The sequence below is a fragment of the Zootoca vivipara genome, chromosome 15 (assembly GCF_963506605.1).
Source record: "Zootoca vivipara chromosome 15, rZooViv1.1, whole genome shotgun sequence".
NCBI lineage: Eukaryota > Metazoa > Chordata > Lepidosauria > Squamata > Lacertidae > Zootoca > Zootoca vivipara.
Window position 1 is genome coordinate 28,387,338 of NC_083290.1, and position 21,566 is coordinate 28,408,903.

A 21,566-nucleotide genomic window follows, 5' to 3' on the forward strand; every position below is an offset into this window, starting at 1 on the left:
ATGTAAAAGTGTGCATGCACCCCCAGGTCCCCATGCCAGTAGTGATTCCTTGATGGGCAAGTGAGGTGGAGGAAGGAGACACGTGCAACGATTCCCTGCCCAATTCCTAGATTTGAATATTTTGTCTGCTGCTAAAAGGCTGCTTTTAAGTCTCTCCCAACATCAGCTCTGGAAGATTGAAATATCAATTACAGATCAATTTTCTCCTTAAGTAAACACTAATGCAGGATAAACAGTATTAGGAGATGCAATCGTAACATTGCTGACTTCAGGACAGACTGCCTGCTGCTCACAGCAAGTTTAAGCCTGGAGATTAATTAACCTGAGAAGATATCACTTAAGGAAGATTTAAGGCTATCAGGTTGGGAATATGAGGCAACGAGGCGCCGTGCATGTTAAGAAGGAGGCAGGCGAGTTCTAGAAAGGAGCAGCGAGCTTTGATTCCCTTCCCCCCTACGGTTAAGGTTCTTGTTTTCCCCAGCACCGATTCGACGCGGCTTTAAGGATTAGGTTCAGAAACTGGGCGAATTCTCCTTTTATAGCTAAGCCACTGTAAAACCACAGGCCACCAAAGTAATTCTGGTCCATGATTAGAATCGTTGTGGGAACCTCAAAAGCTTCCACACCATGACACCATTTTATGCAGACCACGTCTTGACTGAAATTAGTTGTGGGGTCTTCCATTTGCCAGGACTTCAGACATTTCATCTCCCCACACCTGTTTCCAGCCTTCAGCTTGGCCAAGGAACCTTTAGATGACATGGATTTAGGCTACTAAAACAGATGCATATATTCTAAATGGGGATTGACTCCAATTTTAATAGTACTACTACCGGTATTATTTATACCATGCCCATCTGGCAGCTTCCAGCAGAATATAAAAACATAATAAAACGTCAAACGTTAAGAACTTCCTGATTCAGGGCTGCCTTCAGATGTCTTCTAAAAGCTGTGTAGTTCTTAATCTCCTGGACATGTGATGGGAGTTCGCTACCCACAGGGAGGGCCCAAAGCTTGATCAACAAATGTTTTTCCTGCAGGGGCTCAACTCTGGTCAAGAATTAATCACAACTGTGATGCTAATTGGGCACCATGTTTTGCTCTATATGCAACGTATTAATTCTTGTTGCAAACTGGTTTGGGTTGGCAAATTATCTGGAAAGTTGTATATAAATGTAGTAAATCAAAAAAAATTGAGAAACCCAACATGAATTTGGAGTCCATGTGGGAATAATGATGGCTAGATATCTTCCAGGGAGCTGCCCAAGAGCAGGAAAGGCTGCGCTATGCAACAGACTCACATGTCCCACTGTTTTTCTCCTTCTTGGTCAATAACAAAATATGTTGTTCCGCTCATTGACAAACAGATTGTGGAGCCAACAGGTAGTGAAAAGGATGAGCAACCCACCACCCACCTCCAGTTGCTTTCAGAGGAGATGGAAATATAACACAGCTCTTCTCAGGGAAATAATAAGGGCTCCTCAGACTGACTGACATTCTTGACCTCTGGCTTACTTTCATCGTTCAGCTGCTGTTGTATGGAAACTGGGGGCGTTCTTTTGAAACATCCTAAATTCTGCTTAGCCGAAACGCACGGAAATGAGAGGCTCAGCTTCAGGTTCTTTGGAGTAGTAACCAGGGAGCCTATATGCACTTAGCACATAGCCTGGAGAAGAGAAGACTGAGAGGTGATATGATAAAAAGGTAAAGGTAAAGGACCCCTGACAGTTAAGTCCAGTCACAGACGTCTCTGGGGTTGCGGCTCTCATCTCGCTTTACAGGCCGAGGGAGCCGGCGTTTGTCCACAGACGGTTTCTCTGGGTCATGTGGCCGCATGACTAAGCTGCTTCTGGCGCAACAGAACACCAAAACCAGAGCAGCGCACAGAAACGCCATTTACCTTGGCTCCCAGTATGTTTCCGAGCACAGTTCAAAGTGTTGGTGCTGACCTTTAAAGCCCTAAATGGCCTTGGTCCAGTATACCTGAAGGAGTGTCTCCACCCCCATCGTTCTGCCCGGACACTGAGGTCCAGTACCGAGGGCCTTCTGGCGGTTCCCTCATTGTGAGAAGCCAAGTTGCAGGGAACCAGGCAGAGGGCCTTCTTGGTAGTGGCGCCCACCCTGTGGAACGCCCTCCCATCAGATGTCAAAGAGAAAAACAGCTACCAGATTTTTAGAAGACATCTGAAAGCAGCCCTGTTTAGGGAGGCTTTTAATGGTTAATAGATTATTTTATTTCATTTTTCTGTTGGAAGCCGCCCAGAGTGGCAGGGGAAACCCAGCCAGATGGGCGGGGTATAAATAATAAATTATTATTATTATTATTATTATTTATTATTATTATTATTATTATTACCTTCCCGCCGGAGCAGTACCTATTTATCTACTTGCACTTTGACGTGCTTTCGAACTGCTCGGTTGGCAGGAACTGGGACAGAGCAACGGGAGCTCACCCCGTCGCGGGGATTCGAACTGCCAACCTTCCGATCGCCAAGCCCAAGAGGCTCAGTGGTTTAGACCACAGTGCCACCCGTGTCCCTATGGTGATATGATAGCCACCTTCAAATATCTAAAGGGATGTCACATGGAAGATGGAGCAAGCCTGTCTTCTGCTGCTCCAGAGGGTAGGACCCGAACCAATGGATTGAAATTCCAAGAAAGGAGATTCCAACTTAACATTAGGAAGAACTCTCTGACAGCAATGGAACGGGCTACCACAGAAGGTGGTGGCCTCCCCTTCATTGGAAGTTTTTAAACAGAGGGTTGGATGGCCATCTGCCAGGGATTCTTCAGCTGCGATTCCTGCATTGCAGAGGGTTCTGCATTGCCTTGGGGGGGGGGGCTTTCCAACTCTATAATTCTGATTCTAGGGTTAACAGTTTGGACACAAACCAGAGACCAAGGGCTACCTCAGTTTGCGCAAGCATTCCCTGTCTTCTTTCTTTCACTGGCAATTTCTAGATCAAAAGCAGTGTACAGCAAAATCCAGACAACACCACAGAATCATACCACAACTTTCATCCAAACAAATAAAAATCTAAAGGCTAAATCACACAATAAATGGAGTAAATGAGCTACCAAGAGCAATTCACAAATGCCTGGGTGAACAAAAGTGTTTTTAAAAACTTGGCTGTGCTTAGATTAACTCTGTAGGAAACAAAAGAAAAGGGTTAAAGTTATGGTCGAAAATAATTAAAATGTGATGATAAAAAGACAGAATATTATTGTTTAGATATAAGTGCTGTGCAGGGAACCGGTGGAAGTTTTTAATCTACGTGTTATTTTGCAATGCATTCTTAATCTACTTTATAATTTTTTTTCTTATTTTTTCATTTTTCTTCTTAACAATTTTTCTCCCCCCCCTTTTTATGTTATTCTTTTTTCTTAGTATAACTAGTTGTAATTTGCTGTGTTGTATGAATTTGTAAATATCTTCTTTTTTCGCATTTTGTATTTTTATGTCAATCATAAAGAAAGGAATTTTTAATTTTTTTAAAAAAGTGTTTTTAATTGCCAGTGGAAATACATTGCTGTCTGATCGCCAAGAAAATTTAGCGTTCTTCCTCTGGGCTTCCACTGCAAATATAGGACGCTTTAGACCATTGGTTCATCTACCTTGGAATTGCCTGTTTTGACTGGCACTGGCTCTCCAGGGTTTCATGTAGGAGTTTTCCCCAGTCGCAATTGAAGATCCCAGTCATTGAACCTCAGACCCTCTGCATGCAAACCAGATACTCCACTGCTGAGCTACAGAAGTTTATCATCCTTAAGAGTGCCTCCCTCAAACCTTGGAGGCAATGGATACGGGCTGAAGTACTACAATAGACTACACCAGTGGTTCCCACTTAGCTAAACACTGTAAACCTCATTTTCCAAAAGCCCAAGACATGGACCTCTTACTTTTGAAAATGTTGATATCTCTGGGTTGGTTTTTGTTATGTGAATGGTGCCACGGACCCCCTAAGGTCTGCAAACCACCAATTGGGAACCACGTGTCTATTTCATTGAACTGGCCACTAGCAGGGTTGGAGGGACCCTGGAAGGCTGTTTCTACACCTCTCCCCATTGTCAAATGCAGCTATTACTGCTGCAGCAGTAGGGTTAGCCAGAACATAAGCAACATTTTTAAACGTGGGTTGGAAAGGTAAGATGGAGTAAAATCTGTTCTAGGGTATAATCAGATGCGGGCCAAAAGCAAGACAGGATATAACCCAACGCACGCACACACAACCACCACAACAGCAAGGCTCAGGATAATGGCTTGCTGCGGGAAAGGGGTAGTGGGAATGTGGGTTGAAAAGCAGGCTTGTCAAGCCACCCTGGGTAAAATAAGCACTGCTCAGCAGCCTGCTAGCAACCTCTTCCTGTCATCTTTCCCAGAAGTGGCTGGGAGGCTGGAATCAAGAAGGAGAGAGAGACCCCAAAAGCATCAGCTGTGCCTCAGTCAAGGTTGGCAGAGCAGAGGACCAATTCCTGAGAGCTAGGCAAGTCCATGGCCAGCTCCCCTCTTCTGCCTGAAGAACAAGAATTTTAAAATAAAATAAAAAGGTGTTGAGAAGAGCAACGGTGCTGTGTTTTTAGTGTTCCAGAAGAAAGCCCAAGCACAATATTTCTCCAAGGAAAACAGCCTCTTCTATTGAGCAAGGTTTCCCTTTTCTTGCTTGTGCAGGATGGTGAACGATGGCACCAATTAGAGCCCACACACCACCTTAGGGCCACCCGCCAATGTACCGGGAGATGCCATCAGCCAACAACAATAGTGGAAAAACTAATAACTCCATCGCCTGCCCTTCAGGAAACAGATTTCCTTTATTTTCTTTCCAAATAAGGGAAGGAAACCACTGGGGCTTCAGGGGAAAGCCTCCCCTAACAGCTACATTGGAGGGCATTTCTGCACAAATAATTTTGCGGGAGAGGAAACTCTAAAAAATACTACGAGGCCGAGCAAGAAAAAGCAAACACTATTCTGCCAGCCCAGAATACAGAGACATTTCCCTACCTGCCAGGGTGTGCTCAAGAAGATGACAGCCGCCAGGCAGGTGGAGGGATAAGCGCCTCCTTTCTGGCATCAGTGGCAGGAAGCTGCATAGTTAGCCCTTAAGCAATTGTTACAATCAGGAAAGGTGACAAAGAAGGTAAGCACTGCTTGGATATTTGGGGAGGCCAGAAATTAAGAACACAACCCACAGTCTCACCAAGAGAAAAACAATCAAAACACCATTCTAAAGTGACGGGCACAGACCAGGTATGTTTAATTTGTGAAAGGCCACTGTCTGTGGTGTTTGGGATGGGCTTGTGAGCCCACACAAAGGTTAGCCAACCTGGGGCCCTGCAGCTGTTGCTGGACTACAACTCCCATCTTATAATAATAATTTATTATTTATACCCTGCCCATCTGGCTGGGTTTCCCCAGCCACTCTGGGCAGCTTCCAACAAAATAGTCTGGTAGATGTATTTCTCCTTGACATCTGGTGGGAGGGCGTTCCACAGGGCGGGTGCCACTACCGAGAAGGCCCTCTGCCTGGTTCCATTGGTTATGCTGGTTGTGGCTGATGGGAGTTGTAGTCTACGTTTGGAGGGTGCCACACTGCATCACACAGTAAGGAGCTTATGAATGGGAGCCATGGCAGACCTCAGAGAAGCACTTGCGACTGGCACAGATAGCTTAAGAAAAGCTGAGATGCCAAGTTGTATGCTTTGGGATGGAGGACTGGTGAGCTCCCAAAACAGGGCTGAGGACATGGCAGCCTGCCTCCTACTTAGGAGCATCCCTTGTAGATGCTGCCGCAAAAGAGTGCAAAACGAGACAGAAAAGTAGTTTTGTAACATTAATTTGTTTTTATTAAGAAGACAGATACTTTATAGTACTTCTTTTTCTTTGTAAAAATGGTATACATGAACCAATACAAAATGTGAATGGGAAGATATGAATATGCGTTTTTAAACACTGCAACATTGTCCATGGACACCTTAAAACAGAATCGGCCTAAGGGGGCAGAAGTAACGAAATGTCACTGGCGGTGAGTAAAGAACAAGCTTATTTGGCATCAGTTATGCATCCCATATTTTTCTTGGCAACATTCCTATTTTGCTGTTGCTGATGTTATAAAAAATAAACTCCCCAACCACAAAGCCCAAGAAAAATCTCCAAGCTGCAAACCCCCGGGAAACAAGTTTGTTCTTTCTCCGCTCTTAACAAAATCCTTGTAATCTAACCCTGTACAAATCAATACTTAACAATACATTTCAAACAGTGCACTGTATACTTGCAGGGGGGCAGGGGGAAAGAAAAGTAAAAACCCTTTAAAACTTGATATACAACTAAAACCCATCAGTTCCTGTTGTGGTTGCTCGTTGTGTTCTCTTCCAACGTGTGGGGGCCAAAAACTTTTCGCGATCTACCTGAGACGGAAAACACCAATCAAAACACATGAACCTGAGACATGTCAACATTATTAAGTCAAAGTTACATTGGGAACACTTGCACGACTGTACACTTTTCAAAACAAAGATGAGCTGCTCAGGGAACGGTATGCCTGTTCTGTGATCAATGAGTAGAAAAAAGCCCCCTCCCTAAAACCCACCCCCACAATTTTTCAATCGCTGTCTTTGCCCTTCCATGTGGTTGACCTGTTGTCTCAAGCAGTACAGAAGGCAGAGAAACAAGAGGGGCATGTTACAAAACTTTGCAAGAGGTCAATTGCGTTTTCATGGTTCTAAAGGAGAGGGTTGGGATGGGGAAGGAAAATGCTGTACGAAAAAGAAGGGGGGGGAAGGAGTTTTATTTTGTGTGTAAAGGTAGCATCTGAATGGCTCTTCCAACAATTAAACAAACCTAAAACCCACAAATATAACTATTTTAAGCCTTTTTAAAATACATCTAGAGATGATATTCTCCCCTAATAAAACTTTGCATGTACGTAACATGACTATCGCTAAAATTAATTCTTCAAATTCCTTAATTCATTAATGAACTGAGGGGTTCCCTCATGAGCCAGCCTCTTCTGAATGCCAACCCTTTATCTGGTACCTCATTAAAATAAATAAATCCTGATTCACATCACACATCTCTTTCTCCTTTTGGAAAAAGGGTTTAGAAGCAGCATATATCCCCAAGAGGGTGGGTTGGGGTGGGGTACCATGTTTCCCGCTCCCCAGGAAAGGAAAGGAAGTGGCAGACACATAGACTTGGCTCTCTTCCTCCTGAGGCTTCAGATCTCCAACACTCACAAGGTAAACTTATTTTTAGTTATCTCTTCACCATGACTACCATCATGTAAGGATCAGTAATTTATTGGCAGATGGCTCTTAAGGCTGAGGAAGGAGGCCATGGGCTGCGTTTGGAAGGTACACAGCCAGGGAAAAGGAAATAAAGAATATATATATATGTATTCTTGATTTCCTCATACACACTCAGCGTTTAAGGGTTTGGATTAAGTAACTGGAAGGGGGAGGGAAAAAAACTTCCATGCTGATTTCTCCACCTCTGCTCTGACCTTTCTGGAACAGAGATGCAGGGCAGTCCAGCATGAAAACAAGGCGTCTTTTCTTCTCTCACCTCCTGCCTTTTGTGAAGTCAAATCTGAAGGAATGAAAAGTTCCACACAGTCTGTGGATGGATACCTCAGCATGACCAATACCTGTAATGTACAGTACCTGCAGGCTGCAATCATAGCGCCCTCACCCTCTGTGCCCTCTTTAGCAAGATACAAAAGAGAAGAAGAGAGGAGGAGGAAGAAGAAGGGACAAAACCAAGACAGATAACATAATAATGAAGAAAAAGAAAAAGAAGTCGGCCGATTCATATTCCTTTCACATCATAAAGTTTTTCCTTTTTTCCTGTTTCCTGTAAATTACAGCAACGCGAGGCCAATTGGGAGCCAGCGCTGGGATCATTTGCAACAGAAAATAATTAGAGCAGAACTTCGCATTTCTTCCCTCCCCGCTTTCCCTTCTGCGACAACTCAAATTTGCCTACTTGCACGAAAGGAGCAGCCCTCATCTGTCACAGCTGTTTAGGGCGAGAACCGGGGAAATGCACTCAATACCCTGTTCCTGTACAGACAATATGGGCATGTCCAGCAAAGAGGAGTCCAGTCTATAGACCTAGAATAAAGAACAGACTCTGCTCTCTCCCAGGGTCCACTTTGCTTGCGGGTAACTCAGCATGGTTCTGGGTCTCAATGAAAAGCAGAGAGCATATTCCGGACGTTTCAGCCTATTTTGGCCTGTCTTCGCTGCGTTGGAAACCTGGGCAGCTGCAAACCGCTCTCCTAAAATGTGTGTTCTTCCAAGCTCTCATGACAAGGGAGTAGGGTGGATGATGAATACACTGAATTTCAAACGATGGAATCTAAGGTGTGCCGGTTCTCCTTTGATGACACAGTTTCAAACAACAACAACAACAACCAAAAACAACCCAGGAGTTTAAAAAAAATGAAGGTAAAACACTGAAAAGAAAAGAAAGAAACCAAGTCTACTTTCAAGGGACCCCAGCAGGCAATTCCAAGAGAAGCTAGGAAGAAAAAAAGAACATGAAACCATCTGCTCTCCACCCCTCCCTTCCCAACGAAACAAGAAATAAAACAAGGCACAGAATTTTCTGCAAATGATGGAACTAAACTAAATCCAAGTTGGACTCGGCCCGAGAATTAAAAACCCAAAGGAACTGAGGTGTCAAACAGCAGAATGTACTTTACAAAGAACTCTATTACACGGGGAATCCTCGATGCTCCCCACACACTTTGCCAACCATTCAATAAAAAAAATAAAAAATAAAAATAAACAGCACTGGAAGGGAAAAGAAAGAAAAAGACAGAAAAGAGACAAAGTTGAAAAAAACCCAAAAAACCATAAGCTGGTAGCAACTTCCAACATCACAGTCTGTATCTTCTACACAGGGCCAGTAACTGTCCGCAGTTGGACACCTCATGGAAATCAAGACGGATCTAGATGAAGTACTCTTTCTTCTCTTCAGAGTTGTTCTGTCCCCCCTCTGCATTGATTATAGCTGTGTCTGCGTCGGCCGCATCGTCAGCTCCTTTGGCTTCGTGAGTGAAGTATGTACCTGCAAAGAGAGGAGCGGCAGCAGGGGCTGAGCCGGGGGCTCCATAGTGGTGGCACCAACTGTCTGCATTGCATATACTTGTTGGCAGCAGAGCACCAGGCAGAGGTCTCTTCCCCAAATGGCTGCCTGTTCCCTTAAAATGCTGAGCATTGAATCCAGAATCTCCGGCATGCAGAGCAGGTGTCCTGCCACTGTTTTAAGAGCCCTCCCTATCCATGCACCCTGCCTCTGAAGGTGGCAAACGGTGATAACTGCAATAAGCATCAAAGCAAAACAGAGGAGGGCAACCAAAATGGTCAAAAGCCTGGAAACAATGCCTTATGAGGAACGGCTTAGGGAGCTGGGCATGTTTAGCCTGGAGAAGAGAAGGTTAAGGGGTGATATGATAGCCATGTTCAAATATATAAAATGATGTCTTATAGAAGAGGGTGAAAGGTTGTTTTCTGCTGCTCCAGAGAAGCAGACATGGAGCAATGGATTCAAGCTACAAGAAAGAAGATTCCACCTAAACATTAGGAAGAACTTCCTGACAGTAAGAGCTGTTTGACAGTGGAATTTGCTGCCAAGGAGTGTGGTGGAGTCTCCTTCTTTGGAGGTCTTTAAGCAGAGGCTTGACAGCCATCTGTCAGGAATGCTTTGATGGTGTTTCCTGCTTGGCAGGGAGTTGGACTGGATGGCCCTTGTGGTCTCTTCCAACTCTATGATTCTAGGCTATGAAATGGGATACAGGCAAATTCCATCAATTGCAAAGGGTCCAATTGGTGCATGGTTGCCATGGGTGGAGGGTTGTCCTCTCCTCTCCATATCCAATAGCCCTCCAAATGCTCTCAAGTTTTCCATTTGCTAGAGAATTAACACTTGCATGTCCAGTTTGGTAACTCTATGTATTTCTTGCATTTAAAAAAGAATGACCATGGATCAGAATTGGAACCTGGATCCCACTCCTGATGCAGACATCCCCCGTCGAGCTAAAACAAGGGTACATCTTGCAAAAAAGAAAAGAAAATAGTCCACATGAAATGAACCCCCATGAACATTCATAGGAGCACCTAAGGAACAAAGGCAAAACATGTTCAAATCAGAGTGAGGGCACTTCCTCCTTCTTCTGAACTTTGTGAAGTCAACTGTCTGGGCTTCCTGACAATCCCATACAGAGAATGAGAGCACTGGTTCCTGGTTCCTCACTCTGATTTGAACTTGGCTGGACTTTCTCAGGAAGAGCCACCTTTTTAAAAAATGGCAGCCAAGTGACAGATTAGGGAAAGCAGGAGCTGCAAACAGGCACCAAGCGGCTCATTCCCTCGCAAGCAAAACTCTAAACAGGTGATGGTTGTGAGGTGCATATGGACTCCTCCTCTATGTTTTTGTAGGGTGGGGTGGGGGAGTTCAGTTAAGCCCTACTCTTGCCGATTTACCTTTGTGTCTTGCAAAGTATCGTCCCAGAATGATAAGGAGACAGAGCATCGCAAAGACCACCACGGCCACGACTCCACCGATCACGGCATGGTCCACAGCGGTGATGGCACTTTCCTCACCTGCTCGAGAATCTGCCACAATTTAGAAAACAGGAAGTATTAATATCCGTAACAATTGCCACTTGAATATCAGGACAACCCTCCTCCACTTCCATCTGGGGTTTTATGGGAGTGTGTGTGGCTTTTTGTTTTTTTTTAACAAAGGGGGGGGATAGGAGTACCCAGGCAAGTCAGCTCAGGCAGAAGAACAAGCAACCCAGCCTAGTCGGCTCACCAGTAAGAGCAGCAATAAGAGACATTTCCAAATGCAGTGGGGCAAGTCAAGATGGGCAAAGCTGGGGCAAGGGGAGAGGAAGGAAGGAAGCACATGGAGCCCTGAATCATTTTGTTGTTGTTGTTGTTGCCAAAACTTCCACGCTAATGTCCCCAGCATTTAACCCAGATGATGTCATCTCAAATAACCATTTACATAGCCAAACTGTGCATGCAAAAAAAAAGGGACCCTGTTCTGAAATTGCTGGCTGACTCAAGGAGAAAACACTCCTGAAGCCTAGCCTGATAATCTGTGGATGTTGATCCCCGCCAGAAGATTTCTCTGAAATGAAGATAGCAAGCAATCATGACATGCTTCTTTATTTTTTTTATTTAACAACTTGCCACACAATTAATTTGTTTTTATAAGCTGCTCCCTCCTTTCCCTCCACCTGGAGAGGAAGGATTTGCCCGGCTGGGGAGAAATTCCACAAACGGACCCAGAATGAGCGATGGCTGTGTAAAATTAATGTATAGCAATGTAAACAATTTTAATTTAAGAATGCAGCTACAACAGCCCTCGCTGCAATTCCAATGGCAACCGAGATTTATAATGTAGTAAAAAACAATTATTCTCTCGTTGATTAATACATTAACATTTTGGAATGGAAGCTAAAACCATTGTCGCCGCCCCCCCCCTTTTTTTTTATTGAGTTCAACTGTGACACCTCCATTAAAATGATTTACTGACCATCCCTTACAATTTTAAGCACAGCAGCAGCAACAGAAACGGTAAAATTCTTTTAACATTACATGATTTGTGAAGTCATATGTGAAGGATTTACCATTTAAATCTTTCACTACAAGAAGCATACAGCCAATAAATCTGCCCCTCCACCCCCTGCAGCTGCCCAGGCACCTAAGAGAAATGCGTTTCACCAGGAAGAGCGAATGTGCAAATTCCAGTCAATTTTTTAAAAGAAAGATTTATCTCAGCCTCTCTCCAAAGAACAGAGTCAATCTCTGAAGCCTCCACCTCTAATAATATTTGAAGTTTATCGATCAAGTGTACAGATCCATGACAGCTAAAGGTAATGGCGCTCTTTGGAGCCGAGACCTGATACAACGCTTGCACCAGGGGCTGGGAATTTATGCTTTCCATTGATATTTCCAATTCTGCTCCAAGATTAAGCACCAAAGGATGTAAGTAAATAACTCGTGACTGAGAGCGCTGTAAAACGGTTTAATTAAAAACAGTTTCAATTAAGAGAAGGGTCCTTCAGAGCGTTCCTCGCCGCCACCGCCGCCACCTTTCAAACCGCAAAGAGGAAAAACCGAGGTTCACGTCGGGGCATCGAGAAGTGGGCTAAGATCAGCAGCAGTCCACCACACACGGTTACCATGCAACTCAAGGGCCCTGCGCACTGTCGGCTGAGGATGAGCACCAGCAGCACATATGGCAAGCTTGCAAGTCCGCACAAAACAGGAGCACAACCACTGCTCTGCTGGGAGCAGGGTAAAAGTGCTCTTTGGCAACGTACCCCATGAGTTCAGCTCTGCATTACGAGTTTCTCCCACAGCTAAGCGGACTTGCTTTTGGGACAGCTCTTGTGTTATTTGCCTGCCAGACGTTTAACTAGGGTCCCAAGACTCCATTCCCCAGGGAAGCCCAAAAGGTGAATCATGGAGAGGAGGCAAACTAGTTTGCATGACCATCTCCTGCAAATGGCAGGTACGCTGCATAAGACATCTCTTAATATACGGTAAGAAAAAATAATAATATTTGGATTTGATATCCCGCTTTTATCACTACCTGAAGGAGTCTCAAAGCGGCTAACATTCTCCTTTCCCTTCCTCCCCCACAACAAACACTCTGTGAGGTGAGTGGGGCTGAGAGACTTCGAAGAAGTGTGACTAGCCCAAGGCCACCCAGCAGCTGCATGTGGAGGAGCGGAGACACGAACCCGGTTCCCCAGATTACGAGTCTACCGCTCCTAACCAATACACCACACTGGCTCTCAGAAGAAAGAAGAGTATGCTCCAGATTATCTCCCATTTCCTGGGGGAGTAGTGTTTATGCAGGGTCAAAATGTGGCACAGAGGCAGAGCAACAAAAAAATTGCCTCAGTAGGACAGCTCTTAAGAACAAGTTTCTCAAGGAGGAGAGTGAACAAATCCCAAATGGCCAAACAGTTTCAGATCACAAGGGAAAATGCAATTCTTCCATAATACCAGGATCCGGAGTAAAGAAACATTTATTTTAAAAAACTGCACATGAATATTTAAATGAAAAAGGTATTTAAATGCTTCCCACAATTAAAGGGCTTATCGTGTTGCTTGATCAACAATCACATTCCCAGTGTCTCTGTGATCACAGCTTGACTCAGTTGGCAGCATCTTGTCATAGCTGTTTTATGCTACTGAGCTACCATGGGAAGGTCTAAGTCCGTGTGAAATTAAAGATGCTATCACATTCTGGTAAGATCTAGAAGTTCCACCTGTCCTGTCCCCATCGATTTTCAGGTGGATTCACCAAAATTTCCTGGAAAATGCTACAAGCAGGGCAGGGGGAGGAGCACACAGGCAAAAATTCAACCCCTGACCTGCCAGCTGGGAAGTTGCAGGTTTCTCAATGACTCTATGTCCCCAACCTTAAAGGGCTTTCATTTCTGTAGTTGCTCCCACCACCAATTCTTAAGCCCTCTACAGAATGCACAGAAGCATTGTTTAGAGACCCTTCTGACATTAGGATGATCTTGAGTGATGTTAGGGGAAACAATACAAGGCTCTTTGCACAGTGCCTGGAGAGAATCCAAGGTTGTCCACCGCAAATGGGACACACATGGGGGGGGGAGGGACTATGAGCACTGAGCTGATATACACCCGGCGCAGCTGAAGTGACACTTTCTGGCATTCGCTTGATTTACGCCAGTTGAGCATCTGTCCCGCAACAGACCAACTGAAATATTGTGTCAATGTCACTCACTTGCCAAGCTCTTGTGGCTGCTGTTCAATTTGCAATTAAGTCAACAGCAGTAACTCCTCATCTAGCCTGCTCTTTCCCAAAGAAGCCTGTGTGCCGCTTACCACATGCTTTTGGCCAGCCGAGTTCATTAAATGTGATTCCTTCCGCTGGGATCTGCACTCACATTTTTCTTAATTATTTCTACGAAAACAGAAGCTTTGCAGAGTGCACGATCCGAGTTTATTTTATTTTGTGCATGGCTAAGTATCCCGTCTTTGAGGGTACATGTTAATTAAAAATTAACTACAGTGTGTAGAGGATGCTTGGTGCTTGCAAGCCAATGAGCACTGCACCTGCGGAAGACAGTCAAGAGTGCCTTCCTCGCCTTAAAGGATAATAAGCCCATGCTTCCTCTATTAGATCGTCAAACAAGGGGAGCCGTTACTTTTCAAGTCAGTCTGCAGACGTGCAGCCAAGTTATTCTACAGAAAGCTTGTTAATATTGATCAACATAAACAGCATCTCATTTCAGTCTGAATGCCTCCACTTCTGCACTGCATCCTGGGGAAGGATCCCTGGACATCGACCCCTTACTTGTGCCTTTACAACAGTCTCTGCCCTGAAGACAGATGATGTCTTCACTCTTTGAAGGGCACAAGGGTCTGATACCAATTCCAACTCTGGTCTCATCCACATGCCACTCTGTCATTTGCTTGCTTTTTAAAGACTGTTCAAAGGTACTCTTAGATCTCCTGTAATTAAAGGAGAGCAGGAAAACTCAATATACATATATATAGCAGGGGGTGGTGGTCTATGGCTTATTGACCTTAATGGTGGGGGATTCATACTGCAGGGAAACTTTGTTGCAAACAGAAGTTGTCCAGTTGTTTGATTCTTTAGTGACGCTCCCACATCCTCTTCCGCAAACCACCTCTCTTGGGCGCTGGAAGCTGGAGAAGAGATGTCAAATCTGCAGAAAAGCACCCACCTGCATCTCTTCTTAGAGTTCTACTTCTCTGCAGTCTCTAAGCGTATTTTGGTTGGTTATCCATTTTTAGGAGAAAAGCAAAAACCTCAGGGACATTTTATGCTTGCAATTTAGATTTTTTTTAAAAAAAAAGAAAGAAAGAAGGAAAACACAAAGATTAGATTTGACTTCGTAAACCCGAGTGATTTCTGAAAAGTTTAAAAAAAAAACCCGCAAAAAAACACTGTGCTACCAGCTGGTGGTCTCTGCTGGCTGGGGTGCAATACTGGAATGAGCCTTGCTATTTTTAGATGCTTCTGGAAGCAAATCAATTTTTTTTTTATTTCAAAGTGTCACAAGATATTAGATCAGGCGTTTTCACTTCTTTATGTAACACTTTTCCTTTGAAGTCTTCCAAGTGCAAAAAAGAAAAAAAAGAAAAAAAGTATTCCCAGCTGAAATAGAGATCTATCTGCTTATCGAGCTGGCAATTTAAACGTTACAATCTACAAACCCAGACGTCCAGCAGCCCTGAAGAAATGACACATGTGAAGCAGGACATGAAATTAAGAGACACGGAAAGGACGGCATAGTGCACTTTTCTGCTGGCGGAGATAATCTTTTTGCTTTGCAGAAATTCTGTATGCAAAGTTAACGGCTAATTGTAAAAGCAAACACAGAGTGACCATTAGATGTTATAGCATGCACCAACTTATCCCGTCATGTGTTTGTGTGTGTGTGTGTGTGTATGTGTGTGTGTGTGTCATTGACTATCGACCTGTGCCAGTACCAGTGGGGGAGTTTGATGGATTTGCTTTGCAAACAAATATTGACCTTAAAAGTAAGTGTCAGCTGAAATGGTTGCCCCAGTTAACATTGTCTCTTTAGTTAAAGAGGGAATGGAGGGGGGGGGGAGTCACCGGTACAGTACTGAAGAGGGACAAGCTAGATGGCAGGCTCTGACAAAACGCCACATTATTTGCTAATCCTAATGTGTTATTCTTCCTTAAGATTTGCTTTTCTCAGCAGCAATTCAATTACAGATGCTACAAATCCTTCTGACATGTAATTCCCTCTTGTCAGGGAGAGCAGTAAACGTATATACATGTACAGCTTTTCCATTAAGATGTTAATATACATTGGGGCACGCAGGCCTTTCCTCCAAGGAGCCTCCGGAAAGGTGGGCGAAGGAGAAATGGAACTGCAGAAGCAGGCTGGCTCCCAAATGCACAGGGTCAAGTAGCACAGGTGCTCAAATTACAGGGGGCAGAGTGGGCTCACTCTCTGCATAACTTTTCTGAAGATCCTGTAACTGTACACTGTTTAGTTTTTGTTTCTAAAAAACCCATCAGGCTGGGAATGATTTGGCTAGAGTGAATGGGCAAGTTGGTTGGGGGGGGGATGTAGATTTCACTGGGACCCCCTAACTTTGCTGCTGTAGTCTGAACACTGAACACTGGCCAGTACTGCAAGTTGTCATGATCCCAGCAGAAGTGCCTGTACAGTGTTGGCAACAAGACTCAGTGCTGCTCCTCCTCAAAAGAGGATATATATTTTTTTCCATTGCAATAGCACAACTGCAGAAGTGCTACCTGCACTGTTGGAGCAGTGCACCTCTGAAAACCAGTTCCTGGAAATCACAAGCGGGGAGAGTGTTGCTGTGCTCATGTCCTGCTTGTGGGCCTGACTGGATGCTATGAGAGGAGTGCAGTGAGCAGTTTGACTCACTGCAATGAAGTTTGCAAATTCCTGCCTTAAACATTTGCAACCTATCTGCTGCTTTTATATTTGCCCTACAAATGTTTCAAATAAGTGAATTCATCTCCTGCCAATGAGAGCCTGGAATTCTCAAAAAATGTGGATAGACAGAATGTTAGGCTTTCAGAGAGAGAGAGAGAGAGAGAGAGAACATTAAAACTAAATGGCACTTCAATTAAAAAAAGAGAATTCATACATCCACTTCTCCCAAATATATTCAGAAGGAAGCAACATTCACCATAAATTCATTGCGTATTGATTTGACTTGGGACAATGACAGTTTAGTCATGTGTGATGTGTAAAATCAGATCTCCGGGTCTGATGTAAGTGTCGGTATTTGAAAAGCAGTTAAATGAAAATTAGCTGTTCCTAATCTTATTTAGCCGTTCAACTTTACTTGGTTTCCCAATATTTTAGCAAATAAAATTCTGGTAATTACCCTGTATAAAAGAGACACTTGATGCTTAGAACAAACTGTTTTGAAGTTAACTATGCACGCTCCAAATGATGCAGACATCCTAACAGATTATATGTCAACTTTGTTAAGATACGCATCAAATCTGCCTGACTGGGACTTGCCCTAAATAAAAATATTACATAACATCCAAAAAGAGAGAGAGCGAATGAAGCTTTGGGGTGGTCTTAATGGGCTATTATGGAGAACAACCTCACACTTGCATCTTCCTCGGGAACAGGGCTAGAGTAGCCATTATGCAGAGTGCTTTCCAAGGAAGCTGCAGGCTTGGCAGGGGTCATGCAACATGAAGTTTCAATGCTCTTGTTCCCTCTGGAGTTGAAGGCATGCAGATTGAACATGGGCCTCAGAGAGCCAGCGCTTTCTGAAATGGGTATATATTGGGGTGGGATAAGCATACAAGAGACAACAGCCCTGTTGGACCACATCCATCTCATGCAGCATCCTATTCTCACAACAGCCAACCACATGTTTGTGGGAAGCCCACAGAGCAGGACCTGATTCTCACCGAGTGGTATTCAGAGGCCCATTGCAGCCAACAGTGGATGGAGAACTTAGCCACTGTGGCTAATAGCCATCGATTGCTCTGTCCTCAACATATTTTGTCTAGTTTTCTTTTAAAGCCGCCATTATATCTGGTTGAAGCTAATTCCACATTTTAACTATGTGCTGTCTAAAGAAATACTTTCTAATGTCTGTCCAGAATCTTCCACCATCCAGTTTCATTGGATTAAGTATCATGAAATCCAATTTTGCCATGCCCTGCATCATCATACACACCTCTAGCACCTACCCTCTTGCTTGCCTTTTCTCTACATTAAAAAGCCCCAAATGTTGTAAGCTTTCCTCATAGGGGAGTTACTTCATTCCAGTTATAATTTTTGCTGTCCTTTCCTGAGCCTCTTCCAGCTCTTCAATATCCTTTCTCGGGAGAGGCAACCAGAACTTTACATAGTATTCCAAGCGTGGGTGCACCACAGATTTGTAGGATAGCATTATGAACCCAGCAGTTTTATTTTCAATTCCTTTCCTAATGATCCCTAACATAGGAAGTCACCCTTTTCACAGCAGCCAACAGCTATCCACTATGACCCCAATATCTCATTCCTAGTCAGTCACGGCCAATTCAGACCCCGTGAGCATATGTGTGAAATTAGGGTATATATTTTTTTGCCTCAATGTGCATCACTTTAGACTTGCTTGCACTGAAGAGCAATTGCTATTTTACTGCCCATTGACCCGCTTCGGAGAGACGCTTTTGGATCACCTCAAAATCCCTTTTTGTTTTTGCCCCCCTGAACAATCAACAGTAAAACCTGGCTATCTCCCTGCTCACCCCAAGTCTAGATCATTCATGGACAAGTTAGGAAGCACAGGCTAGATGGACAGGCAGCTGTTGAGCTCAGCAGCTGGGTCAAAGCCTTCCTCTGAACTCTTAACTTTTCAATCATTTTCAACTCTTCCTTCTTTGTGGGCTGCTCTAGCTCTGGCAGCAGGGTACTCAATACATTGAAGCTTGTATTTTTTTAATACCTGGGGCACAATATAAGAAAAGTACTTAAGGAACTCCAGACATGGGATGCTTTATTGCTATGATTTAACACATTTGCTCCACGGGGGTCTTGTTTTCTTGCTCCTCGTTTAACTTTTTTGTGTGTGTGTGTGTGACTAAGTTATGTAGACAAAGGTAATAAAACACTCTATTTGCGAAAGGAGGAGGGGGGGCAATGCTATACTAGCAAGCCTGAATTTTCTGCCGTGTACATTTTCGCTATAAAACCAAAGGGCTGATAGATCTCTTCTGTGTGGGCTCAGCATGACTGTTAATTTCGGCACATTTCGATTTAAGGCTCCCTCCTACATAAGTTTTAACAGCGCCACCATTACTAAAGGGGAATGAATTTTTAATACAGTATGATGTTTCCACCACATACATACACATACCCGTGCGCATCTATAAATGCTTTGCTTAATGCTGCCAGGTGATTTATCTTCAGACATCACCGTGGATAAGGTGTTTTATTTCAAAATTTGTAAGGGAAGTGATGGAAATCAAGCTTCGGTTCAAGGACCTTGGCATCAGCTTTTGCCTATACTGGAACTGAATTTACCTTTGAAACCACAGACCATAAGGGCTGATATGCTGGACCAGATGTCCTAAGAGGACTTGTCTCCCCTGGGAACTCCTCTTGGAAAGCCCACTTTGAGCATCATAAATTAATAACTCCAAGGTTGAAAGTTCGATCCCCATTTGGGAATGCTGCATATTCTTGCATTGCAGGGAGTTGGACTAGATGATCCTTAGGGATCCTTCCAACTCTGTAATTCTATGATAATCCTGAGCCCACCCTGCCAAAATCCCTAGATAATTACCCCCCCCCCAAACACAATATCTAAAGGGTACAGCATTTAGCTATTCAACCTCATTGTTCAGCATAAATAGCCATATAGCAAAGCTATCTCTGGCTAATTTGCAAGCAGAGCAACACAACTTGCTTTTTGCAAGAACACAAATTGCCTTCGAAAGGAATGGGAGGTGCACAACAAGTAGCTGGGTTTTGGGTGGAGATCGGCACAAGCCACAAAGAGAAAGGGCATGTGGAGTAAACTTTTGTTTCTCCAGCACTAGCGGTTATGGAAATATGCACATTAAATCACAGCGGAATCCATGAAATTAGGAGAAGGCCTTACACTGACTTAGGAGGCTGTGATATTGAGCATGCATGCGGGAGTTTCAAAAGGCACCCAGGTCCGGTCAAGTGAATCGGATTCATTGTGTAAGGACATGCCACGCAAAGTGACAGAAGGGCTGGTGTCTCTCTCTGCCTGCGAAGTGCAAGCTATGTTTATGTCCATAATAACCCAGAAAGGTTAAAACCAAGGCCTGCAAGAGCCAGGGACAGACAATATTATTCATTGCCCTAGTTTAGCGTTAAGTGTACTGCACCTATTCTAATTTATTGATGGGCTATTTAAAGGTGGTGTTAACCTGTTTGTCTTGCATTATAATTGAATTTGGTCTCTAATTTAAGTGAGCGAAATTCAAGAAGTTCATCCTTCCTCAATCAATATGTTCCCCTTCAGTGACCCATTTCAAGATAGCTTCATAAAAAAATAATGTATTTTGTTTTAATAAATTTAATCGCTATGACAGGTGCTCAATTTTTATTGGCTGCTTCTCTAGACATCCCTTTGCCAGAGAACAAAGCCATGCTTACAATCAATAGTAATTGATTAATCAGCATCCCCCATGAACAAAGGTGCTAATCAGTTTTTGATTAGTTAATCAAACTACATGGAAGGGCTACACAGGTCCTTTTTGATTGTGCCGTGTTCTACAACACATGTTAGCAGGAGCACAATCTAAAAAATGGGATGCGATCGGCTGGAACATGGTGAATAAATGCAAAGAGATTGCTTCACTTGTGCACAAATGTATGGTTTTGTCACATTACCAAATAAACGCAGGCAGGGAGCAAGAGATGGGATGTAGTTTTAATTCTCTTCCTCCTCATTCAAACTGACGCTATAAAGAGGAGTTCAAAACAGACTTAGCAGTAGAAATACTGGTTAGAATCCAAGGCGAACCTTGGAATGGGAATTATGCTAGAATGCCATCATGCTTTTACGCAATCACAATCTGTTTCATGTACACAGAATGAACCTTGGGATTGCACCCCTCCCACCCCACTTGGTTAGAGCAGTTCAGTGTTGTAGAAAGAGAGGTCAAACCAGGTGACAGGAGGCCTCAATCTGGAAGAACTCTGTGCCTCTGACTGCTTGGGGGAGAGGAGAAATCAGTTCATGAGTCTTATAAAGTGCTTCGATGGGCCATGAAAGAATTTCATGAGCAAACCATCAAGCCAAGCCAATCTGGATTTGTAGCCTGGTGTCAAATAATGAACAGGAAGGTCGCTCATGTTTGGCATTGTGCGTGACCCAATCTGCAATTTTATGCAGCCCAAACAGACCCCACTCTCAACATATATTTCAACTTGGGTTGCCATATTTCAAAAAGCAAAATTCCCGACTCCAAAATTAAGCTCTTTTTTTGGGGGGGGGGGAACAAACCCAGATTGTTGAGCTTCTTGGGGAAACCTAACTAAAAAAAATACTGATTTTAAACTTTTTGAGCTGTTTCCACTGCTTTTCCCATCACATTGACATATAGCCAGTTCAGCAAAATTCCCCCGACGCCATTTTTACACTAGAAAACCAGGAGATGTCAGTAACTTTCCGGATATATGGCAAGCCTATTTCAGCTTTGAGTGAGGTTCAACCTATCTGCTGTTATTGCTGTAGTTGAGGGTTATAATATGTGAACAGCTGTGGTATCCCCCCCCCCCAGGAGTATACAAAAGACAGCAACAACAAAAACAACAATAAATAATGGGGGAAAGATTGAACCTTTTGGGACCTAAAGAAAATTATTTCAAGATACCTTATCAGAGAAACCACAGAGGTTATTTAAAACCTGTCCAGTGTTAACAATTGTTGAGAGCTCTGTTAAGGCAAATTTTATGCAAATGTTTTGTTTCTGCCTGTACCAACTAAAATTTCAGAGCACAGTTCTGGACAGAATTAAATAAAATGCAGTTTATAGTACG

At 43.7% G+C, this 21,566-nt stretch overlaps 1 protein-coding gene across 3 annotated transcripts in view; it reads right to left on the reverse strand.

Annotated features, from left to right (window-relative positions):
* Window positions 1-5,815: 5,815 nt before the first annotated feature.
* CADM1 (cell adhesion molecule 1) overlaps window positions 5,816-21,566 on the reverse strand; it is a 282,413-nt gene continuing 266,662 nt past the window's right edge. For all 3 annotated transcript variants that reach the window (XM_060268441.1, XM_060268443.1, XM_060268442.1), the window contains 2 exons: window positions 10,483-10,614; window positions 5,816-9,067 (listed from right to left, as the gene is read on the reverse strand). In XM_060268441.1, the coding sequence (XP_060124424.1) occupies window positions 8,949-9,067; window positions 10,483-10,614 (251 nt within the window). In that variant the 3' untranslated portion in view covers window positions 5,816-8,948. The remainder of the gene's footprint in view (window positions 9,068-10,482; window positions 10,615-21,566) is intronic.